General features: G+C 41.1%; 1 protein-coding gene across 4 annotated transcripts; it reads left to right on the forward strand.

The window, feature by feature from the left end:
• The first annotated feature begins 5,478 nt into the window (after positions 1 to 5,478).
• LOC125115821 (zinc finger protein 268-like) lies at positions 5,479 to 20,626 on the forward strand. 4 transcript variants are annotated; one of them, XM_047760385.1, is made up of 6 exons: positions 5,479 to 5,653; positions 5,985 to 6,076; positions 7,730 to 7,930; positions 12,343 to 12,469; positions 12,737 to 12,823; positions 17,982 to 20,626. In XM_047760385.1, the coding sequence occupies exons 2-6, from the start codon at positions 6,044 to 6,046 to the stop codon at positions 20,468 to 20,470; spliced, it is 2,937 nt and encodes a 978-aa protein (XP_047616341.1). In that variant the 5' UTR covers positions 5,479 to 5,653; positions 5,985 to 6,043; the 3' UTR covers positions 20,471 to 20,626. The 4 variants fall into 4 exon arrangements, with proteins under 4 accessions (XP_047616341.1, XP_047616340.1, XP_047616339.1 ...); XM_047760384.1 differs by having other exon boundaries at positions 5,586 to 5,804; XM_047760383.1 differs by lacking the exon at positions 5,479 to 5,653 and having other exon boundaries at positions 5,917 to 6,076; positions 17,997 to 20,626.
• The last annotated feature ends 1,153 nt before the right edge of the window (positions 20,627 to 21,779 follow it).

Genomic DNA, 21,779 nt, shown 5'->3' on the forward strand with positions numbered 1-21,779 from the left:
AGCTCCAATTAGACCCCTAGCCTGGGAACCTCCATATGCCATGAGTGCGGCCCTAAAAAAGACAAAAGACAAAATAAGTAAATGAAATTGCACCCCAAAAAATCAAATATCTGGGAATAAACCTGATCAGGGAGGTGAAAGACTTATATGCTGAGAACTACAAAACATTAATCAAGGAAATTAAAGAGGATTCAAATAAATGGAAAGATATTCCATGCTCCTTGATCAGAGAATTCATATCATTAAAATGGCCATACTACCTATAGCAATCTACAGATTCAATGTGATCCTTATCAAGTTACCCATGACATTTTTCGCAGAACTAGAACAAACAACCCCCAAATTTATATGGAACCATAAACGACCCAGAATTGCCAAAGCAATCCTGAGGAACAAAAGCCAAGTGGAAGCATAATTCTCCCAGACTTCAGACAATACTACAAAGCTACAGTAATCAAGACAGTGTTGTACTGGTACAAAAACAGAGATTCAGACCAATGGCACAGAATAGAGAACCCAGAAATAAACCAAGACACGTATGGTCAGTTAATCTTTGGCAAAGGAGGCAAGAATACACAATCGGGAAAAGACAGTCTCTTCAGCAAGTGGTGCTGGGAAAACTGGGCAGCTGCGTAGAAATCAATGAAAGTTGAATACACCCTCACACCATGCAAAAAAATAAACTCAAAATGCCTTAAAGACTAAAATATAAGACACCATCAAAATCCTAGAAAAGAACATAAGCAAAACATTCTCTGACATCAACCATACAAAAACAATGTTTTCTTAGGTCAGCCTCCCAAGGCAATAGAAATAAAAACAAAAATAAACCAATGAGACTAATCAAACTTATAAGCTTTTTCACAGCAGAAGAAACCATTTTTAAAAAATCAAAAAGACAACCTATGGAGTGGAAGAATACAGTTGCAAATGATGCAACTAGCAAGGGCTTAATCTCCAAAATATTGCAAACAACTTACACAACTCAACAACAAAAATACAAACAACCCAACTGAAAAATGAGCAGAAGACTTAAATAGATATTTCTCCAAAGAAGACATATAGACCACCAGTAGATACATGAAAAAAATGTTCAACACCACTAATTATTAGAGAAATGCAAATCAAAACTGCAATGAGTTTCCACCTCACACCAGTCAGAATGGCTATCATTAATAAGTCTACAAATAACAAATTCTGGAGAGGGTGTAAAGGAACCCTCCTACACTGTTGGTGGGAATGTAAGTTGGTACAACCACTATGGCAAACAGTATAGAAGTTCCTCAGAAAACTAAATACAGAACTAACATATGATCCAAAAATTCCACTGCTGGGCATATATCTGGACAAAACTACAATTCAAAAAGGTAGATGCACCCATATGTTCATAGCAGGACTATTCACAATAGCCAAGACATGGAAGCAACCTAAATGTCCATCAACAAATGAGTGGATTGAGAAGATGTTATACATACACACAATACTACTCAAGCATAAAGAAAGAATAAAATAACAGCATTTGCAGCAACATGGATAGAACTAGAGATTCTCATAATTAAGTCAGAAAGAGAAAGACAAATACCATATGATATCACATCTATGTTGAATCTAAAACATGGCACAAATGAACCTATCTACAAAGCAGAAACAGACTTATGGACATAGAGAATAGATTTGTGGTTACCAATGGGGAGGGGGAGGGACATGAACTGGAATTTGGGTGTTAGTAGGTGTAAACTGGTGCATTTAGAATGGATAAGCAATGAGGTCCTGCCATACAGCACAGGGAACTATATCCAGTCTCTTGGGATAGAACATGATGGAAGACAAGAAGAGGAAAAGAACATACATATATATATATATATATATATGTATATGTATATATATATGACTGTGTCACTTTGCTATACAGCAGAAATTGGCACAACAGTGTAAATCAATTATACTTCAATTTAATTTAAAAAAATAGTTTATGGAGTTCCCACTGTAGCACAGCGGAAACAAATCTGACTAGGAACCATGAGGTTGCAGGTTCAATTCCTGGCTTTGCTCAGTGGGTTAAGGATCCGGCATTGCTGTGAGCTGTGGTGTAGATTGCAGATGTGGCTTGGATCCTGCATTGCCGTAGCTGTGGTGTAGGCCAGCAGCTGTAGCTCCGATTGAACCCCTAGCCTGGGAACCTCCATATGCCTCAGGTGCGGCCTAAAAAAAAAAGAGTTTACGGCAAACCTAAAAACCTAAAATATTGTTGATTGTTATGGGCTGAATTATGGTCCCAAATTCCCATGTTGAAGTCCTAATCCCCAGTTTCTCAGAAGGTCACTTAAAATTTTAAAATTTTAAGTCAAAATGAGGATACTAGGTTGGGCCGTAATCCCATATGACTGTCTCTTTATAAGAAGAGGAGATTAGGACCCAGAGCTGCACAGAGGGTTGGTGGCATGAGGCCCAGGGAAAGAGAGCCATCTCTGCAAGCCAAGGAGAGAGGCCTCAGAAGCAACCAACTCCATTGACAGCTTTATCTCTGACTTTCAGCCACCACAACTGTGAGAAAACAGATTTCTGCTGTTTAAGTCACCCTCTGGTACTTCATTACCATAGGTCTAGAAAACTAATTTGCTGGCCTTTTACAGAAAAAGTTTGAAGACCCCTATTTTAGGCAATATCAACCTAACAAAATAAAGGATGAGAAAGAAACTCACGTGTACAAGGTAGGCAAAATTATGGCTCCTGAAAGACACCCACATCCTAATCCTGCAACCTATGAATATATTATCTTTCATGGCAAAGAGGAACTAAATTTGCCAATCAGCTGACGTTGAAATAGATTATCCTGGATTATCCAGGTGGCTTAGCTTCATCACATGAGTCCTTAAAAGTGGAAGCAGGAAGCAGAAAGCAGAAAAGGAGGCCAGAGTGATGTGACTTGAAGGCTCAACTCTTTCCTGCTGGTTTTGAAGGTGGAAGATGGGGGCCATGAACCAAGAAACACATGTGGGCTCTAGAATCTGAAAAGGGGGAGGAAATAATTTTCCACAAGAACCTCTAGAAAGGAATGCAACCCTGCCAACACCTTGATTTTGCCCAGAAAGATCTGTGCCAGAGCTCTGACCTTTAGAACTGTACAAAAATAAATTTGTATTGTTTTAGCCACCAAGTTCCTGGGAATTTGTTACAACAGCACAGAAAACTAACTTAGTATCACATAGAGATCCATTAACAAATCAGTGGGCAAAGGATGATTAACTCTACATTTCAACATAAATCATTTAGAATCTTCCTTTCCACATTTGATATTTAATCTATTTAGGTTTTTTTTTTTTTGTCTTTTTGCCATTTCTTGGGCCACTCCCACATATGGAGGTTCTGAGGCTAGGGGTCCAATCGGAGCCATAGCCACCAGCCTACGCCAGAGCCACAGCAACTCGGGATCTGAGCCACATCTGCAACCTACACCACAGCTCATGGCAACGCCAGATCCTTAACCCACTGAGCAAGGCCAGGGATCAAACCCGCAACCTCATGGTTCCTAGTCAGATTCGTTAGCCACTGAGCCATGACGGGAACTCCTACTTAGGATTTATTTGAAATTTATTGTGAGACAGCCATCTATTTCCTACTATTGTATAGCTATCGCATTGTTTCTCCACAATTTATTGAAAAGTTTGCCTTTTTCCTTTTTTGGTCTTTTCTAGGGCCGTACCTATGGCATATGCAGGTTCCTAGGCTAGGGGTCTAATCGGAGCTGTAGCTGCTGGCATATGCCAGAGCCACAGCAACTCAAGATCCAAGCCACGTCTGCGACCTACACCACAGCTCATGGCAACACTGGATCCTTAACCCACTGAGTGAAGCCAGGGATTTAACCCGAAACCTCTTGGTTCCTAATTGGATTCATTAACCACTGAGCCATGACGGGAACTCCAGAAAAGTTTGCCTTTTTCACAATATTTTCCTCCAACATTTTACTATGAAAAATTTCAAACTTACAAATAAGTTGAAAGAATTGTACAGTGAGTACTAGCACTCCAAACTTAAGATGTTACTTATTGAGTTGAATTTGCACTGATAATGTGGGCATTCAGCATGCCAAAGTGTATTTATCAGAAGCCACATTCAAAGTTAAAAATGAAGAAAAGGACCATTTTCAATTCCAGATGTTCTTGAGGGAACAATGAAAAATACTTTTTATTAAATCTCAACTCTTGGGTCCATGTCTTTTTAATATCTATGCAGCAAATATCTCACACTGCATACTGTTCTGCCCACTTGCGTGATTATCTGAGCTGGGAGCTGAACTGTGCATGAAAGAAGGAATGAATGATAAGACAATCTGGGGGCAGGGCAGACGTTTTCTAGAAATCAACCAAGTGTCACTTCAAGGGAAACAGATGAGGGTGTATTTTGTCAATATAAAATTAATTTTCAAGAGAAAAAAGAATTTTGGAAATCTTGTATCTGCCAGTGTGAACTTCACAGATTCCCAATACTTAAGATCAATGATGATATTAGTGAATACAAGTTTTCATACTGTATAATGAAAGAAGTCAACATTCGAAGATCTGCAGTAGTCAGTGAACTAATATTTTCCAAATGACCATCGCAGGATGCTACAAAATTAGTAATTGGAGTTCCCATAGCAGCTCAGCAGAAACTAATCTGACTAGTACCCATGAGGACACAGTTTTGATCTCTGGCCTTGCTCAGTGGGTTAAGAATCCGGTGTTGCCCAGTGGTAGACCTGGCTGGGATTTGGTGTTGCTGTGGCTGTGGCATAGGCCAGCAGCTACAGCTCGGATTAGACCTCTAGTCTGGGAACTCCATATGCCACCGGTGTGGCCCTAAAAAAAAAAAAAGCATCCATAATAAATCCATCTATTCAAAGTGCAAGATTGACCAATGGATTTTAACAGAGTACAAAAAATTCACCTGTATGGTTTCAGATTGTACACTGCAACTGAACTATTTGTTCAGCTTTAACTAAGGAGAATATGCACAATTATCTATCTATATTAAAATATTCTGTTTCTAATTACATTCCTATGTGAGGCCAGATTTTTTTAACATACTTCCACAAAACCAACATATTCAATATATTGAATGCAGAAGCACATAGGAGAATCCAGCTGTTTTATATTAAGCCAGACATTTAAAAAATTCTTCCACCCCAAGGAAAAAAAGGAAAACAATGCCACTCCTAATTTTTCTGGTAAATAAATTTAATTTTCATAAAAACATCACTTTTCTCACATCTTTGCGTTATAAAGTGTAAATTAAGGCTTTTACCAGGCGGAAAAGAAAGAGTCATATAACACTTTAACTCAATATACACTCCTCCCGCCTTTATGCTATTAATGTCATTATTTTAACTCTCCGTATATTTAAAGCCGGTCTGCCAACACAGCAATACGCCTGCAGATGCTTCTGAGAGCCGTAGTTCGCCCCGCCCCTTGGTCGCGCTGACGTATTTCCTGTGCGTCCTTAGCGGCTGGCTTTGGCTCAGCACGGATCAGGAACGCCTTGTTCAGCAGACGGCGGCCTCTGTCCTCTGACCGTCGCGGTGACTTGAGCTGGAGCCTGCTGACCTCGTCTGCCGTCAGGGCAGGGGTGGAAGCACTGGAGCGGGAGCCTCAGAGTCACGGGCGAGGACCAAGTAGACCTGACCGCCGGGGAGATCGGCTGCGGAGCTCGTCCTCCACGCAGCCTAGCGCTGCCCCGCCCCCCCAGGGGTTGGGGGTCCCTTCAAGTTTTGAGGCGGCGGGACAGTACTAGTCTGGCCTGCCTTGCAGCCCTAGCCAGATCGCGTGCGTGTTTGGTGGGCGGACGTGCGGAACCTCTAGCCTATGAGGGAAGCAGGCTCCGCTGTGGGGAGGGCAGGTGCAGGGTCTCGGGGGGGGGGGGCGGGGGAGGCGGAGGGAAGGGCCCCCTTGTGGGCATGGAAGCGGCAGGGAGTCTGTTTCCCTCATGATTCTTTTCTCCCACAGCCCTTGGGTCCCGCCATCACCCGCAGGGCGCACAGAACTGGCCAGAATTGGCCGTGGGGATGGCCGCCAGGGTCCGGACAGCTGCCATCTGGGTGAGTAGGGGGTTTCTCCCGTTTTAAAAAATCTCCCTGAACGCCGACCTGTGCCTCATTACGTTTCTTTCAGGGTCGGTCGAACGGAGCTTCCTAGCCACATGGCCTCCTTTAGATGATGTTAGGCCGTCCAGAAGTGCTCCTTGTCATCAGACTGTTAATTTACTCCTTCCTGTAGTCTCTTTTCTGCCAGTTTTGATCTTGAACCTTGAGTTAAACAAGAGGTTAATCATCCATCTTCCAATTTCTTAAACACTTATATTTTTCTTTTTTTCTTTGTATCTAAGATCTTTGGCTTCATTTGGGAAATTATGCACTTGTTTATTCACTTATTCCACAGTTTTGTTTGTTGTCTTTTGTTTGCTGGACCCTAGGGCAGGTGTGAAGGGTGCAAAGATAAATTGTTCCTTCCTTGGAAGAGCAATGGTCTGGTACGGAGGGTGGGCAAGGAAATAAATGTATAAGTAAGTACAGTGATAAGTGGGTGGTGGGGTCCTCTGAGAGCTGTGCAAGTGTGTGGGGACACTCAGCGCAGGGTCAGCTTTGGAAGTAAGGACACCCCAAGAAATGCTTTAGAGATGAATAAGAGGGTCTTAAACTGATATTTGAAAGGTGAATGAGGTGAACAAGGGACTGAAGGTCAGCTTAGGAAAAGGAGGTAACGTGCAGATTTACGAGGTTTGAAGTGATCTAGTCTGTTGGTGAACTTTTAACACTTTACAGTTGCTGAAATGTGTGTGGGATTGTGGGTGATGGTGGTGGTGGAGGGTGTTTTAAGAAATGAGGCCAGGGCCATAGGCAGAGGCCAGATCTAAATGGCTTTGAGGATCACATTAAAAACTTGGATTTTGGAGTTCCAGTGGTGGCTCAGCAGTTAACAAACCTGACTAGTATCTGTGAGGACGCAGGGTTTGATCCCTGGCACCATTCAGTGGGTTACGGATCTGGCGTAACATCTATTTTGGTCCCCTCAGATTCCACCTGGGAGGTGTCCTCCTGTGGGGGGTGCACCCTTCCTGGGGACTTGGGAGATGTGCGGTGTGTGGCTCGCTGCAGGGCACTGCCCTCTTTGGTCAGGTCGTATTGCCCAGCTCCTGAGGTTGGTAAGGAAACCAACCCCTGGGGCTGTTTGTGTACGTCTCTGGGCTTTTTTTTTTTTTTTTTTTTTTTTTTGACTATCCTGGGAGGCCGATTTTGTTTTTAATTGGGAGATTTAAAAACTCCACTGCCAGTGTCCTGCTCTCAGTGTTTAACACCAAAATGTAAGACTCAGTGGGCGGTAAGTGAACTGTTCATCTCAGTGCTTAATACCAACAAGTAAGACTCAAGTGAGAAAAATGAGTTGTTCATGGACATCCAGATATGAGAGAAGAAGCTACTGACAAACAGGCCGTCTCATCTGAAATCTGTTACCATGTGCACCTGCCTCAAGCAGGGTCGTTTACTACTTAGCACCTGTCATCTTGTTCTTTGTAAGCTGTTTACAGCTTAGGGCGGTTGCTGTGCTTTGGGAGCTCCAGGGGGCTTGTGCACAGCCTGGGATGGGGCACTGTTGTCCTTTCCCTTCTGCCCCAAGAGGCACTGCCCAGTATGCAGACCCCATTCACCCAGGGGAAATATGCGCTAACTCTAAGCCCTCTCTTGAGTCTGCAGGTCCCACCTCTCCAGGAACGAGACAGTGCATGCGAGAGGATCAGAAAGCCCCAAGGTGAGGAATCCATCCTGAGTGAGGAGACCACTGAGCAGAGGCCTCTCTCTGGAGGAGAGGGGCAGAGGCACAGGAGTCCCAGGACAGAGCAGGTCCTTGAGTGGCTATTTATTTCCCAGGAGCAGTTGAAAACCACCAAGTCCTGGGTAAGTTGCTTCTTATTTCTACTTCTTTTCTTTTTTTTCTTTCTTTTTTTTTTTTTTTTGGTCTTTTGTCTTTTGTCTTTTTAGGGCCACACCTGCAGCATATGGAGGTTTCCAGGCTAGGGGTGGAATTGGAGCTGTAGGTGCCGACCTACGCCACAGCCACAGCAATGCCAGACCTAAGCCACATCTGGGACCTACACCACAGCTCACGACAATGCCAGATCCTTAACCCACTGAGTGAGGCCAGGGATCAAACCCTCAACCTCATGGTTCCTAGGAGATTTGTTTCTGCTGTGCTGTGACGGGAACTCCTGTTTTTTTTTTTCTTTTATTGCTAGTGCTTTTTGTGTCCAGTCTGAGAACTTTTCTCTTATCCAAAGCTCATGAAGACGTTTTTCTTTGTTCACATTTAGACTCACACTACTTTTAGAATTAATATTTATGTTTGGTGTGAGTGGGGGGTCACAACTTATTTTTTCATCAACTCATCTAACTGACCCAATTTCACGGATGTGATTGACCTCTACCTATGGCTCTAAAGTGATATATTGTCAGATGTCAATAGGTTTCAAAACTCTTCATTCAGAACAAAACATTTTAGCTTTGATAGAGTCCATTTTCCCAATTTTAATTTTTTAAAATGGGTTTTGGGTGTTTGAGTTGTGGCTCAGCAGTAACAAATCCAACTAGTGTCCATGAGGATGTAGGTTCGATCCCTGGCCTTACTCAATGGGTTAAGGATCCAGTATTGCAGTGAGCTGTGGTATAGGTCGCAGACACAGCTCGGATCCCATGTTGCTGTGGTTGTGTTACAAGCCTGCAACTGTAGTTCTTATTCAACCCCTAGCCTAGGAACTTGCATATGTCACTGGTGTGGCCCTAAAAAGACAAAAATAAATAAAATGGGTTTTACCTTTGGCGTCATGTCTAAAAATCTCATTGCCCAAAGTAAAGGTCACAAATTAAAAAAAATTTTTTCCTGAGTTCCCTTTGTGTTGCAGTGGTAATGAACCTGACTAGCATCCATGAGGATGCGGGTTCCATCCCTGGCCTCTCTCAGTGGGTTAAGGATCTGGCATTGCCGTCACCTGTGGTATAGGTCACAGATGCAGTTTGGATCCAGCATTACTGTGGTGTGGGCTGGCAGCTGCAGCTCTGATTCGACTCCTAGCCTCGGAACTTCCATATGCCACAAGTGTGGCCCTGAAAAGCAAAAAAGAAAAGAAAATTTCCTCTGGACCCTATACAATTTGACCTTTCACATATAAGTCTGTGAACCATTTTTAGTTAATTTTTGTATAAGGTCTAGGGTATATTTTGAGATTTGTTTTTTTACATCTGTGAATGTGCAAGTCTACAAGCACCATTTGTTGAAAAGATTATTCTTTCAGTGTTGAATTGCTTCTCTGTCTGTGGGGGTGAAAAAAAATCAAGAATCAATGTGAGTTCCCTAGTGGTCTAGTGCTTAGAACTTAGCTCTTTCACCACTGTGGCCCAGGTTCAATCCCTGGTCTGGGAACTGAGGTTGCACATCAAGCCACTGCATGCTGTGGTGGAAAACACCAGCAGCAACAGCAATCAAGAGACAGCATTTATGTGAGTCTGTTTCTAGGCTCTCTTTTCTGTTCCATTGATCTTTGTGTCTAATCTTGATTGTATAGAAAGTCTTAAAGTGGGCTAGTGGAAATGCTACGTCTTTGTTCATATTTGTTTTGGCTGTTTTTTTGCCTTTCCATATTAATTGTAGAAGAATTTGTGGATAAATGCAAAAAAGCTTGTTAGGACTGATTGTAATTAAAATAAATATAAATCAAATTAGGGATAATTTGCATCTTAACAGTATTGAGTTTTCTAATTCATGAACACCCTTTATCTTTCTTTTTTTTTTTTTTGAACTTTTATTTATTTATTTGCTTTTTAGGGCTGCATCTGCAGCATATGGAGGTTCCCCTATGCCACAGCTACAGCACAGCTCACAGCAACACAGGATCTTTAACCCACTGAGTGAGGCCAGAGATCAAACCCGCAGCCTCATGGTTCCTAGTCAGATTCGTTTCCACTGTGCCATGATGGGAACTCCAAGATCTTTTATTTTTTGAAACCACTGTTTGTAGTTTTAAGCATATATATGCTGTACATATATTTCCTTTTATCATCTTAACCATTTTAAGTGACAATTCAGTGATATTAAATACATTCATAATGTTGGCAATCATAACCACCATCCATCTCCACAACATTCTTTCTTTTGTAAAACTGAAGCTCAGAGTTCCCTTTGTGGCTCAGCAGTAACAAACCCAGCTAGCGTCCATGAGGACACAGGTTCCATTCCTGGCCCTGCTCAGTGGGTTAAGGATCTGACCTGGCCATGAGCTGCAGTATAGGTTCCAGGCATGACTGGGATCTAGCATTGCTGTGGCTGTGGCTGTGATGTAGGCTGGCAGCAGCAGCTCCAATTCAACCCCTAGCCTGGGAACTTGCATATGCCACAGGGGCAGCTCCCCCCCCCCCAAAAAAAGAAAGAAAAAACAGGCAAGCAGAGCCCTAAAAAGACCAAAACAAAAAACAAAAAAAAAAACCCTGAAGCTCTGTACCTATTAAACAATAACTCCCAATTCCCCCTTCCCATAGCCTCTAGCAACCACAATTGTGCTTTCTGTTTCTATGATTTTAACTACTCTAAATACCTCATATAAGTCTTTTTGTGCCTGGCTTATGTCTTTGTGTCTCTGGATCTAAAGTGAATTTCTCATTGACAGCTTATAGTTGTGTCATTTTTTTAATCCATGCTGCGAAAATCTGTCATTTCATTGGAAATTTTAATTAATTTACGCCTATCATAATTACTCATAAGGAAGGACTTATTTCTGTCATTTTGCTATTTGTTTTCTGTATGCCATATAGCTTTTTGGTTGTTCAGTCCCTGTATTACTGTCTTTTGTGTTTAAGTGAAATTTTGTAGTGAAATGTCTAAATTCCTTTCTCATTTGCTTTTGTGTAAGTTTTATAATTATTTTTTGTGGTTACCATGATATACGTTTTTTAACGTACTGACGTTATGCCATTCTAATTTGAATCTATACCAGCTTAAGTTCAATAACATACAAACACTATGCTCCTTTATAGCTTTGTCCCACCTCTTTAGGTTGTCGATGTCACAAGATTACATCTTTGTACATTGTGGGCCCCAAAAGCATAAACTAGTAATTATTTCAAAAGCAGTAGTCTCTTTATAGTTATGTAGAAAAAGAAAATGTAGAGTTGCAAATCAAAATTAAAATAATACTGGCATTAATAATTGCTCATGTATTTACCTTTATTCAAGTCTTTATTTCCTCAGACAGCTTCAGGATATATTCCAGTGCCTTTTTATTTCACCTGCAGGACTTCCTTGAGCATTTCTTGCAAAGCAGGTCTAGTGGTAGCAAACTCCCTTTTGTTTTTCTGGGAATGTCCTAATTTCCACCTCACTTTTGAAGGACCATTTTGTCAGATACAAGATTCTTGGCTGACAGTTTGCTTTCTCTCCACTCTTTTGAATGTATAGGTTCATTGCCTTTGGTCTCCAAAAGCTGTGATGAGCAGTCTGCTTATAATCTTACTGAGGAGCCCTTGTATGTGACAAATCATTTCTCTCTTGATACTTTCAAAGTTCTCTCTTTGTCTTTATGCACAGAAATTTTGATTATATTAAATTTCTTTGAGTTCATAGTTTGGGGAGTCTGTTAAGCTTCTTGGATGTTTATGTCATATCAAATTTGAAATTTCGGTTTCAAATTTGGAGTTGTCAGTTTGTTGAAAATTTTAGCCATCTGAGACATAGTTTCTCACTGTTTTAGTTTTCAATTCCCTGATGACATATGATGTTGAGCGTCTTTTCATACGATTATTTGCCAACTGGATATCTTGACATTCAGATCCGTTGCCCCACGAAGTGGCTGCTGCTTAGAGCTGTTCCCTTTTTTATTCCACCTAATTTTGCTATGTCTTCTCCTCAGTAGTGGCTCTTGCAGTCTCCATGCACAGACTCAGTATGACCCTTTCTACCACACAGCTCTCGACTCCTCTTTCGTGTTCTCCATGTGGCCTTTTGTCTCAGCATCTTTGACTCCCTGTTGCACTTCTGTGTATTTAACTTTGCATTCCTCTTCAGTGCTGAACTCTTCTTGTGGCAGGACAGCCTTTTATCCATTTTTATATCACCTGCACCTAGTTGAACACCTAGTACACGGTATTCTCATTTGTTGAATGAAAAGTTAACTAACATAACATTGCACATTGATGGGATGTTTTCAGTACATTTTTGTTTTTTTCTCAAAATAGCATGTTAATAATGGACACCCTTGGCAGGCTTTTGTTCATGACAAACTCAGTAAGATAATTTGAGATTGAATAGGGATATGCTATTTCAGGGACCATTGTCCTTCATGGATGTATTTGTTGACTTCACCTGGGAGGAGTGGCAACTGCTGGACCCAGCTCAGAAGCACCTATACAGGAGTGTGATGTTGGAGAACTATAGCAACCTGGTGTCCCTGGGTAGGTATGGCCTCCTTGAGAGAATTGTGTGTCATCTTCTATCTTCCCCTTGATTGCTGAAAGCTGGGTGACTTTATAAAATACTTGGTGGTTTGGGGCTTATATTTAGAGGCCAAGATTTCTCATTCTCCCTTTGGCATGAGGATGTGCTGGCTGAACTGTGCCCAGAGTGCAGAAGGGCAGCTTCATCCTGCTGTCTCTTCCCCATCCTGAGTCCTAAATCCCAGGTGGCTTTGGTTCAGGTTGTCTGTGATTTTCCATTCACAGGGTATCAGCACACCAAACCCAGGATCATTTTCCAGTTGGAACAAGAAGAGCCACGGTTGATGCAAATCCCAAGTCAGGGCCATCCAGGTGAGTGTCAGGACATTTAGATCTTTGCCTCCTTATTCAGAATTGGCCTGAGTTCTGCCATGATGCTCTCTGTGACATTCACCCACTTTTACTTCCTTTTTTTTTTTGGTCTTTTTAGGGCCTTGCCCGTGGCATATGGAGTTTCCCAGGCTAGGGGTCCAATCGGAGCTGTAGCCACTGGGCCTATGCCACAGCCACAGCAATGCCAGATCTGAGCCTCGTCTGTGACCTATACCACAGCTCACAGCAACGCCGGATCCTTAACCCACAGAGCAAGGCCGGGGATCGAACCTTTGTCCTTGTGGATGCCAGTCAGATTCATTTCTGCTGAGCCACAACAAGAACTCCATCTTTTTAAAATTCCTTACATTTATATTCAACAACCCCAGTTCTGGTTTCTTTCTCCTTGAAACCTATTTATTAGGAGAGTCTACCCTTCTCTTTCTCCTTGCTGATCATTTTGTCATCACTGTCCTTTCTAAGTGTATTCCTGCATCATTTGATAATATCATTTATCCTGCCTGAAGCCTTTCCCCCGTCCTTACTCATGTGACACCCCATTGATCCCGCTTTCAGCACTGCATGACTTCATGCTTGACTGGCCTCGTTTGCTCTTCCCTCTGAGTCTAAAAAGGTCTTTTTTATATTCTCCACTTTCCCTGTATATTGAAAGTTTTAAAATACTTCCAATCTGAAGATTGAAACTCTTCCTCTGTTGGGGACTGATGGCCTTTCTCCCTTTGATCTGCCCTTTGGTCTTGGGTTGATTGGTCCCTGGGTGTCCTCCCTGCATGAACCACTCCCTTATCTGCTTTTCAGAAACTGGAGGTGTGGAGTTCCCGTCATGGCGCAGCAGTTAACGAATCCGACTAGAAACCATTAGGTTGTGGGTTTGATCCCTGGCCTTGCTCAGTGGGTTAAGGATCTGGCGTTGCTGTGAGCTATGGTATAGGTCGCAGACAAGGCTCAGATCTGGTGTTGCTGTGGCTCTAACGTAGGCCAGCAGCTGCAACTCCGATTTGACCCCTAGCCTGGGAACCTCCATGTGCCGCAGGTGCGGCCCTAGAAAAGACAAAAACAAAAACCAGAGGTGGAGTGTCTCTTCCACTGCCCCAACCCTCTGTTATACCCTCTCCCCTTCCTGTCTGTCTGTTTTATTCTTCTCCTGTTTCTTCTTTTTGGCACTGGGGAGTGAGCTTGAGTCTTCTTTATATACAGTTCTCTTTACCATTATTTCTATAATCCGTTAGTATTTCGGTCCTTTAAAAATAAGTCTTTCGAGGCCTCCATCTTCTCGATTCCACCCCCCCTCCCCGAAAGGCTAACATTATCTCATTTCTTGTTTGTCCTACTTATTTGCTACAAATGTGCACCTTTTACTCTTCTTATATTCTTAGTCACCTTGATGTTACTCTCAGATATGTTTCCTAAGCACCTCTGTGTTCTGTCCTAAGCATGGCAGGACAAATCAGCAGGTAATCTTGTGTCATTAGGATTGGTATGGCTGCAATTTTTGATTAATCCTAAATCAGCCTGTTTGATCAGAAGTGATTTATTATCACAAAGTGTCCTAAGTGGGGCAGTTCTAGGGACAACTGAGTGACTGACTCACTAAATGGCCTTGCCATTCTCAGTATGTCAGTGTTCTCCTCAGATAATAAACCTCTCTGGTGTCATCATAGATGACTGCTACAGTTCCCGCTGGCAGATGTACCAGTGGGCAGTGAAATAACAAAGACTCTTTATTCCCACATGGCTCTTTTCATCAGGCATTACAATCTGTATCAGGAAGCCCCAGCAGATTTACCTTGTTCTGTAGACTAGATTTTTATCACATACCCCTATCTAAAGAAGACTGGCAATGGAAATGGGACCATCACTATTGGCTCAGATAAGTCATGCTTCACCTTTGATCAAGGTGGTGGGCATGGCGAGGGGTCTCCATTTTCTTGCACATGCCTTTAGGATGGAGGAGGGGACAAAATCAGGTTTCTGCCACCAGGAAAAGGGCAGCAGGACTATTATGTAGGCACTGTCCACCATCTACCTCTTTTTCTAGGCAGCATCCAGTCACACCCTTCTTTTTCTCCATCTGTCTTCAAAAATACTGTGTCACCCCAATTTTTATTCTTCTACTTTATTAGTGCAAGTCTAGGATCCTTGTTTCTGTGAACACTCCTGGTGGTTGTTCTTCATGGTCTGGGCATCTTTGATTAAAGATGAGTTATTCACATATAACCCACCAGACAGAGTAGTAAAGTACAGGGCAGGTACAACAGGAAGCCCATCAGGGAGAGCAGCAGCCATGGTACCACAGGGAAGCCACTGGTTACAGTGCACTGGAACCCAGGCTGGGTAAGCTGTGCCAGGGCTTCTTGTTGCCATGGCCTGGTAAGCCCTGGGTTCTGCATAATTTCCTTTTCTATTTTCTTCTGCAGCTAAACTCAAGCTCAGTCACAGCCAGTAATCATGTTTACTATAGCCTTGAGTCATGTTTAAATTATTTTTAATCTTGTGATCCTTGTGAATCCTGTCTTCTAGCCACTTCTTTCCTTATTTCTTGAATTCCTTGTACTTTCCCTTGAGATACCAGTAATCATCTCATTTTCTGCCATTATTGTTGCAAAGAAAATGCTCAATAGCAAATTCATTAGATTTCATGGAAAATCAAATGAAGGAAGCCAGAGATGTCAACCGAGGAAACATAAGGATGGGTGTGGTGCCAGCAACAGGATTGGAGGAGAAAAGTAACCGAAATTGACAGATTCAGTGACCATGAACTTCAAAAGACTTTAGGGACAACACACTTACAGCCAAATGTATGAGCAAAGCTAATTCTAGATCAGAGATTTATTATTCATGGGCCTGTTTTCTTCTTGGTAGGAACATTTCTGACTTTAAGACCTTGTAATAGCCAGTAATACTTCCTCCAAAGGCACTGAAATGGTCAAACATGTTTGTATTTGCCCCCGTTGCACAGTGGGTTAAGAATCTGACTGCAGTGGTTCCAGTTACTGTGGAGGTGCAAGTTTAACCCCAGCCTAGGGTAGAGGGTTAAAGGATTCAGCATTGCTGCAGCTGCAGCATAGGTTGCAGCTGTGACTCAGATTCAACCCCTGGCCCAGGAACTTCCATATGGTGCAAATGTGGCCATAAAATAAAAATTTAAAAAACTGAAATAGCATGCTCATATTCATTTCTTAGTGTGTTGAAGAGGGGTAGTGCCCCAGTTGGCAATGTTTGGGAAAATATAATTTAAAATTTGCAAACAGAATGGATAAGAGGACACAGATTTAGAATGTAGGGAAACCTGGAGTGACTTATGAAGATCATATGATATGCTGTCTTCAAACCTGAACTTGCTACTCTGTTCTCTTAATTCCCTTCTGTCCATTGCCTTGGTCAGTGTATTACTCTGAGACATCCAAATCAACTCTACCCATTCGCTCCTCAATTTAACCTCCAAATATTGGTCATTGTGCCTGAGGACTTAGTCCATGTCCTGTTCCCTATGTACTTTGTATCTTTGGATTTGAGGCTCTTTTAAAATGTTTTTAAACAGCATTGTCCACCCTGCCCCCTCTGCTTTTCATTCACTCGGGGAAAAACAATTTCATCTCTTTTATTAACCCTTTGCTGTGGTGTAGTTTCCATCATGGCTCAGTGGTAACAAACCTGACTAGGATTCATGAGAATGCAGGGTTTAATCCCTGGCCTTGCTCAATGAGTTAAGGATCTGGTGTTGCCATGAGCTGCAGTGTAGGTCACAGACGCAGCTCTGATCTGGCATTGCTGTGGCTGTGGCATAGGCTGGCAGCTACAGCTCCCATTTGATCCCTAGCCTGGGAACTTCCGTATGCCATGGGTTCAGAAACAAAAAACAAAAACGTTTCTTGTAGTATTTACCTCCATGTTTTCTAAATAACCAGTTTATTTAGTGTACCTTGATTTTTCTCCTCTAATTACTCAGTATGAAAGGTAAAGATTTAACTCTTGCATCCTCCTCCCCTTATGCACTCCATGATATATACACTGTTCTTCCCATCATCCTATTTCATACTTTTGGTTAAATCAGTCTTCAGTTTTTACATCTTCACAACAATGTAAATTCTGCTCACAGATAACTCATGCAAGTTAACAAAGGTTATTTTTTGTTTATAAATCATTTTTTCTCTTGAGTTTTATTTATTTACCTGTTCAGTTTTCTCCAGTATCATTAATGTATTTATAATTAATTTAACCCCAGAATCTTCTTCATGTCTCAATATTCTTGTGGTACATTCAAGTAAATTCGTGATTCTGTCATCTTCATCTTCCTAGTGACATCACTCCCATGTCATTTGACTTGCTCCAGTGTAACCTACCTAATTTTTCTGAAGACGTGGGTGTACAGTTTTTATCCTAGAATCTCCTTTCAGATGTTCTTTGCTATTTTTATTGTTATTTTTTTTCTTGGTTTATTTTGTTGGTACACCTCTCACAATACCTTCTTGTGAAAGGGTGCATTTAATATAAATTTTGAGACCTCTGCCTCTGAAAATGTTTAAACTTTATTCCTGAATGCTCTGTTTTTTCTCCTCTGTAGTGATGCTAATGAGAAGTCAGATGCCATTATAAATTTTGATCCATTGTATGAAACTTTTTTTGGTTTCTCTGGAAGCTTTACTAGCTGCTGCTTGTCATCAGTGTTCTGAAACATCACGATGATGTTTCTTGTGAGTTATTTTCATCTATTTGGGTATTTAGTGAAACTTTATTCCCAAGAGGCCTGTAAACCAATCTTCTATGTTTCTGCTCTTTCTCCTGAGCACAATGTTTGGCACATGATAGCTATATAACAGTTATTGGTTGAGTTAAACTAATGCCCAGTGATCCCTTTCTACTTCTTTGTATTTTGCTCATTTTTTTCTTGTACCTCCTAAAGAAGACATTTTGTAGAATTGTAAAACTCAAGACTATTTTTATTGTCATTTCCGTGTGCCAATTTTCATGTTTCATTTTGCATTGTTTTTCCCAGTGCCCAGGAGTTTGCGTACATTTACACTTGAGGGTTTATTTATATTCAGAAATGATATCTGAAACTAAAAGAAAAACCTTATGACATGGCATTTTTAAGGCAATTTTATGCTATGATCCTTTTACTATTTATAAGATACAGTATTTTCATTTCTAGATAAAGTGTGGGAAATTGATCATATGGAATGGCATCGGGAAAAACAAGTCAAGCTGGGAAGTGTTGCAAAAGGCTATCAGTGTACTACATTTGGAAGACTATGTCTTCTTAGTGCAAATTATATTTCTTCAAGACAAAAGCTTCATACATGTGTCACACATGAAAAGAGTTTGAAATATAATATAGATTTCAGTAATAATTATGCTGGAAAGAATCCTAATGGGTTTCATGCAGTTAGGGAATCATTCTTCCATTCTAAACATGAACAAGCAGTTATTGGAATAAAATACAGTGAAACTAATGAATTTGGAAAAGCTATCAACAGAAAGTCACAGCTCATATATCAGCCAGTGCATATGAGAGGGAAACCCTTTGAATGCAGTTTCTGTGGGAAGGCCTTCAGTGCCAAGTCCTATGTTGTGGTACATCAGCAAACTCATGCAGAAGAAAAACCCTACAAATGCAATGGATGTGAGAAAGACTTCAGCAGTAAGTCCTACTTCATTGTTCATCAGAGAACTCATGCAGGAGAGAAACTCCATGAATGCAGTGAATGTGGGAAAACTTTCAGTTTCAGTTCACAACTCATTATACATCAGCGAATTCACACAGGGAAGACTCCCCATGAATGCTGTGAATGTGGAAAAGTCTTCAGTAGGAAAGTTCAGCTCATTTCACACCAGAGAACTCATGCAGGAAAGAAACCTTATGGGTGTTATGAATGTGGGAAAACTTTTGGCTTGAAATCACAGCTCATTGTACATCAGAGAATTCATACAGGAGAGAAGCCCTATGAATGCAGTGATTGTCAGAAAACTTTTAATACAAAGTCCAACCTTATGGTACATCAGAGAATTCACACAGGAGAGAAACCTTATGGTTGTAGTGAATGTGAGAAAGCCTTTACTTTCAAGTCACAGCTCATTGTACATCAGGGAGCGCACACTGGGGTAAAACCCTATGGATGTAATCAGTGTGGAAAAGCTTTCAGTTTGAAGTCACAGCTCATTGTACATCAGAGGAGTCACACAGGAGTGAAACCCTTTGGATGCAGTGAATGTGGGAAAGCTTTCAGAAGTAAATCCTACCTCATTATACATATGAGGACTCACACTGGAGAGAAGCTCCATGAATGCAGTGAATGTGGGAGAGCCTTCAGTTTTAACTCCCAACTCGTTATACATCAGAGAATTCACACAGGGGAGAATCCCTATGAGTGCCATGAATGTGGGAAAGCCTTCAGTCGGAAATACCAACTCATTTCACACCAGAGAACTCATGCAGGGGAGAAGCCCTATGAATGCAGTGACTGTGGGAAAACTTTTGGTTTGAAATCACAGCTCATTATACATCAGAGAACTCATACAGGGGAGAAACCCTTTGAATGCAGTGATTGTCAGAAAGCCTTTAATACAAAGTCAAACCTTATTGTACATCAGAGAACACACACGGGGGAGAAACCTTATGGTTGTAGTGAATGTGGGAAAGCCTTTACTTTCAAGTCACAACTCATTGTACATCAGGGAGCACATACTGGGGTAAAACCCTATGGATGTAATCAGTGTGGGAAAGCCTTTAGTTTGAAGTCACAGCTCATTGTACATCAGAGGAGTCACACAGGAGTGAAACCCTTTGGATGCAGTGAATGTGGGAAAGCTTTCAGAAGTAAATCCTACCTCATTATACATATGAGGACTCATACCGGGGAGAAACCACATGAGTGCAGTGAGTGCGGGAAATCCTTCAGTTTCAATTCACAACTTATTGTACATCAGAGAATTCACACAGGAGAAAATCCCTATGAATGCAGTGAATGTGGGAAAGCCTTTAATAGAAAAGATCAACTCATCTCACATCAGAGAACTCATGCTGGGGAGAAACCTTACCAGTGCAGTGAGTGTGGGAAAGCCTTTAGTAGCAAGTCATACCTTATTATACACATGAGAACTCATTCAGGAGAGAAACCATATGAATGTAACAAATGTAGAAAAGCCTTCATTTGGAAGTCACTACTTATTGTGCATGAGCGAACTCATGCAGGGGAAAACCCTTATAAATGTAGTCAGTGTGGTAAATCCTTCAGTGGAAAATTACAGCTTGTTGTACATCAGAAAATGCACACAAGAGAGAAGCCCTATGAATGCAATGAGTGTGAAAAAGCCTTCTTTAGGAAATCTCAGCTCATTGTACATCAGAGGATTCATTCAGGGGAGAAACCCTATGGATGTAGTGAATGTGGAAAAACCTTCTCTCAGAAATCAATTCTCAGTGCACATCAGAGGACTCATACAGGAGAGAAACCCTGTAAATGCACTGAATGTGGGAAAGCCTTTTGTTGGAAGTCACAGCTCATTATGCATCAGAGAACTCATGCAGATGAGGAATGTATTGGTGAATTAAATGTAAGAAACTTTGTCTCAAAAGTCAATTCACAGGAAGTTCCAGAAAGTTCAAACGGAAGAGAGACTCTGTAAGTGAAATCATCACATTGTACACCAGAAAACTCATACTGAATAGAAACTTTATGTATGTACAGCATGTGGAAGGGCATCCACAGTAAGCTGTTTTTTTATACACACAAAAAATACCAGTAAATGTACACAGGAACCCTGTGAATTCAGTTAACTCTGTGAAAGTTCTCAGTGGAAGTCATAACTTTAAGTTCATGCAGCTGAGGAAAAATATGAATGAAGTGAATGTCAGAAAGTCATTTTTAATACACTAAACATTCATGAAAAGGAAATTCCATAACACAAATTAGGATAGAATACAATCCTTTTGAATTCATAATTTATTAAGCATTAAGATAATGAGAGAAAATACAGAACCAATGAATTAGAAATATCCGAAGCTCATACCTTGGAGAAACCATGTTATAGGTTAGGGAATTTCTTCATCTAAAATTGACAAAACTTCAGCCAAAAAAAAAAAAACATCTATGAATGTTGCAGATGGGGCAAAGCCCCATTAAGAGGGTTTACTTCAATTTTTTTTTATTCATTTGGAATGAATAATCATAATTTAAGGAAATTATGTTCCATATGTTCCAAACTTTTAGGAAAAGATTGGAGAAACTACTTAACTATCAATGATAGGCATGTTCATAAAAGAACATAAAGATTTTTCTTTCTATTTTTCTTTTTCTTTTTAAGCCACCCTGAGGCATATGGAGGTTCCAGGCCAGGGATCAGATTGGAGCCAAGTCCTTTAACCCACTCTGTTGGGCCAGGGATCAAACCTATGTCCTCTTGCTACAGAGATGCCACTGATCATGTTGCACCACAGCAGAATCACCAGATTTTTTCAAAGTGTGTAAATAAATGTAATAATCGGGATAACAATAAGGATTATATCATGAGACCTAGGGGGATATTTAGGTGTTATCTTCTCTTTACTATAAATAGGAGTTTTTTGCAGTTTGACATTTTACTTGTGAGTGCCACATTTAATAAATTAGCTAGATAAGAATACCATCCTATCCCTTTCCCAGGGATTTCTACTCTGCATAACAACATTCTTAAATCCAACTTGTTACTAGAATAATGCAGCATTAAATATGCATTTCAGTGCTTCAAACCTTTTCTCTATTTTGTACTCTTTGTAAGTGGGCCTGACAGCTACCTCTTTAGTTATATAATCAATATAGTGCACGTTTCATGTTGTTACAACCGGTTCAGCCCTCACTGGATAGAATCTTGATTTCCTTTAAGAGAATTAACAGTGTGTGTAGTCATGATGGGATCATCATTCAAAATGCCCTGCCAGGAGTTCCCATTGTGGCTC

Source organism: Phacochoerus africanus, chromosome 15 (assembly GCF_016906955.1).
Source record: "Phacochoerus africanus isolate WHEZ1 chromosome 15, ROS_Pafr_v1, whole genome shotgun sequence".
Taxonomy (NCBI): domain Eukaryota; kingdom Metazoa; phylum Chordata; class Mammalia; order Artiodactyla; family Suidae; genus Phacochoerus; species Phacochoerus africanus.